The sequence below is a fragment of the Rhinopithecus bieti genome, unplaced genomic scaffold (genome assembly GCF_001698545.2).
Source record: "Rhinopithecus bieti isolate Rb0 unplaced genomic scaffold, ASM169854v2 scaffold_51734, whole genome shotgun sequence".
Lineage (NCBI taxonomy): Eukaryota > Metazoa > Chordata > Mammalia > Primates > Cercopithecidae > Rhinopithecus > Rhinopithecus bieti.
The window spans coordinates 1,334,741-1,336,734 of record NW_016820683.1 but is presented as its reverse complement, the minus strand read 5'-3'; the positions used below and the strand labels follow the sequence as shown (position 1 = coordinate 1,336,734).

At 55.3% G+C, this 1,994-nt stretch overlaps 1 protein-coding gene across 1 annotated transcript in view; it reads right to left on the bottom strand.

Moving 5' to 3' along the window:
- LOC108520458 (adenylosuccinate lyase-like) overlaps window positions 1–936 on the bottom strand; it is a 4,420-nt gene extending 3,484 nt beyond the window's left edge. The window contains exon 1 of the mRNA XM_017859841.1: window positions 711–936. Within this exon, the coding sequence (XP_017715330.1) occupies window positions 711–863 (153 nt within the window). The 5' untranslated portion in view covers window positions 864–936. The remainder of the gene's footprint in view (window positions 1–710) is intronic.
- Between the last annotated feature and the right edge of the window lie 1,058 nt (window positions 937–1,994).

Sequence of the window (1,994 nt, the reverse complement as noted above, 5' to 3'; positions counted from 1 at the left end):
AAAAAAAAAAAAAAAAAAAAAAAAAAAAAAAAAAAAAAAACCCGTTTAATAAACCCCTACCTGGAGTCTTCTCCTCAGAGGCAAAGCGCAGGCCAGTGAGGAGGAAATGGTGGCCTAGAAAAGACGCATTCCAGTCTTGTCACTTGTCACTAACTACATAGGCACTGTGGAAGACCAAGGGGCTACGTGCTCAGCTCAGGCTCTGGACTGCACCCAGGTTCAAATCCCAGTTCCGCTCTTAATAGCTGCATGGGCTAGGGCAAACAACAAGCTGTCCGGGCTTGGTGCTCTCCTTTGCAATGTGGGAAAAACCCCATCAAGCCTGCAAGATCTTCATGGATTACACGAGAAAAGATGCGTGAAATAATGAGCACAACGGTACGAAACAAGCGCTCGGTGTCTGTGGTTAGCAGCGTACTCCTGCGGGGATGACCAAGGTGAATTCTCTGAAACTACAGGCTGAATTTCTCCCAGCCTCCGCCGCGTCTCGAACCCTCTCGGACTAAGAACACGTGAGGCAACAGGTGGCGGCTCCCGGGCCACCTGCCCTTGCTTTCCTGGGGCCGCAGCTCCTCAGGACAGGGAACACCCAGCTGAAAATAGCCCGTCCGCAGCTCCGGGGTGGCTAAGCTCAGCCCGGCACAGAGCCCGGCACGTGCTGGGGCGGGCCCGTCCCTCCCGGCCCAGCCCCTCAGCCCAGGGTCCGTTACCTGCTCGGCCTCCGCCAGCCACAGCCACAGCTGCCGCCATGTCCGGAATTTATACCTGTCGCTAAACACGAAGCACATCTCCGGGCTGGCATAGCGGGAGGCAAGAGGTGAGCGGTAGCTGTCGGGCGAACCATGATCGCCTCCAGCAGCCATCCCGACCCCGCGACCCCGCCAGGATGGACTGGACCCGGGAAGAGCGGAAGCGGAAACCCGGAGACCGGTGCAGGACGGGGCGGGGCGGGACTTCCTTCAAGCGGCCCAGCTTTCTGGGTTCCGGGCGCCCTGGGCGCTGCCGGCTGCGGGTAATTACGGCTGCTTCTGCCTGAGAGTTGACGTGGTTCGCTTCTTCGACCAGAAACATGATTGGTGCTTCCTACGTTACTTAGCCGCGCTACACTTTAGTTTTCCTGTCTGAAAAGAGCTACATTAAAACTTGCCCTGGCCAGGCACGGTGGCTCACGCTTGTAATCCAGCACTGTGGGGGCCCCAGACGGATCGCTTGAGGTAGCAGATCGAGACCAGCCTGGGCATCACTGGGAGACCCTCCCATCTCTTAAAAAAAAAGAAAAAAGAAAAAAAAAAAAAAAGGCCTGCCTTTCGGGTTGTGCGGATTCAGTGTTAGAGCGGTGTCTGGCACACTTGGAAGGCCGTGTGTGCGCTTGCTGTTACTGTTATTGCTGTCGCCCCACCCACTCCTGCCCGCCTCGCGCAGAGCTCGGCTCTAAGGAGAAATGAAGATACCCAAGGGAAATCGGCATTTACTGCGCCCCCAGTAAGCTGGATGCGGTGGCCTACGCCTGTAATCCTAGCACTTTGGGAGGGCGAGGCAGGCAGATTACCTGAACTCAGGAGTTCGAGACCAGCCTGGGCAACACAGTGAAACCCCGTCTTTACTAAAATACAAAAAATTAGTCGGGTGTGGCGGCGTGTGCCTGTAGTACCAGCTACTTGGGAGGCTGGGACAGGAGAATTTCTTGAACCCAGGAGGCGGAGGTTGCAGTAAGCCAAGATCGCGCCGCTGCACTCCAGCCTGGGCGACAGAGCAAGACTCCGTCTCCAAAAAATAAAAAAAAATTAAGTAGATAGAAATAGAGACACTCAAATGGCCCTTTTGTTTTGTTATGTTTTTGACAGGGTCTTGCGATGTTGCTCGGTCTGTAGTGCCAGTGGGGTGATCATACAGGAAGGGGTTCATCTGGAGCTGTTAAGAGCCAGGTGTCTCAGCTGGGCACGGTGACTCACGCCTGTAATCCCAGCACTTTGGAGGCTGAGCTGGGCAGATCA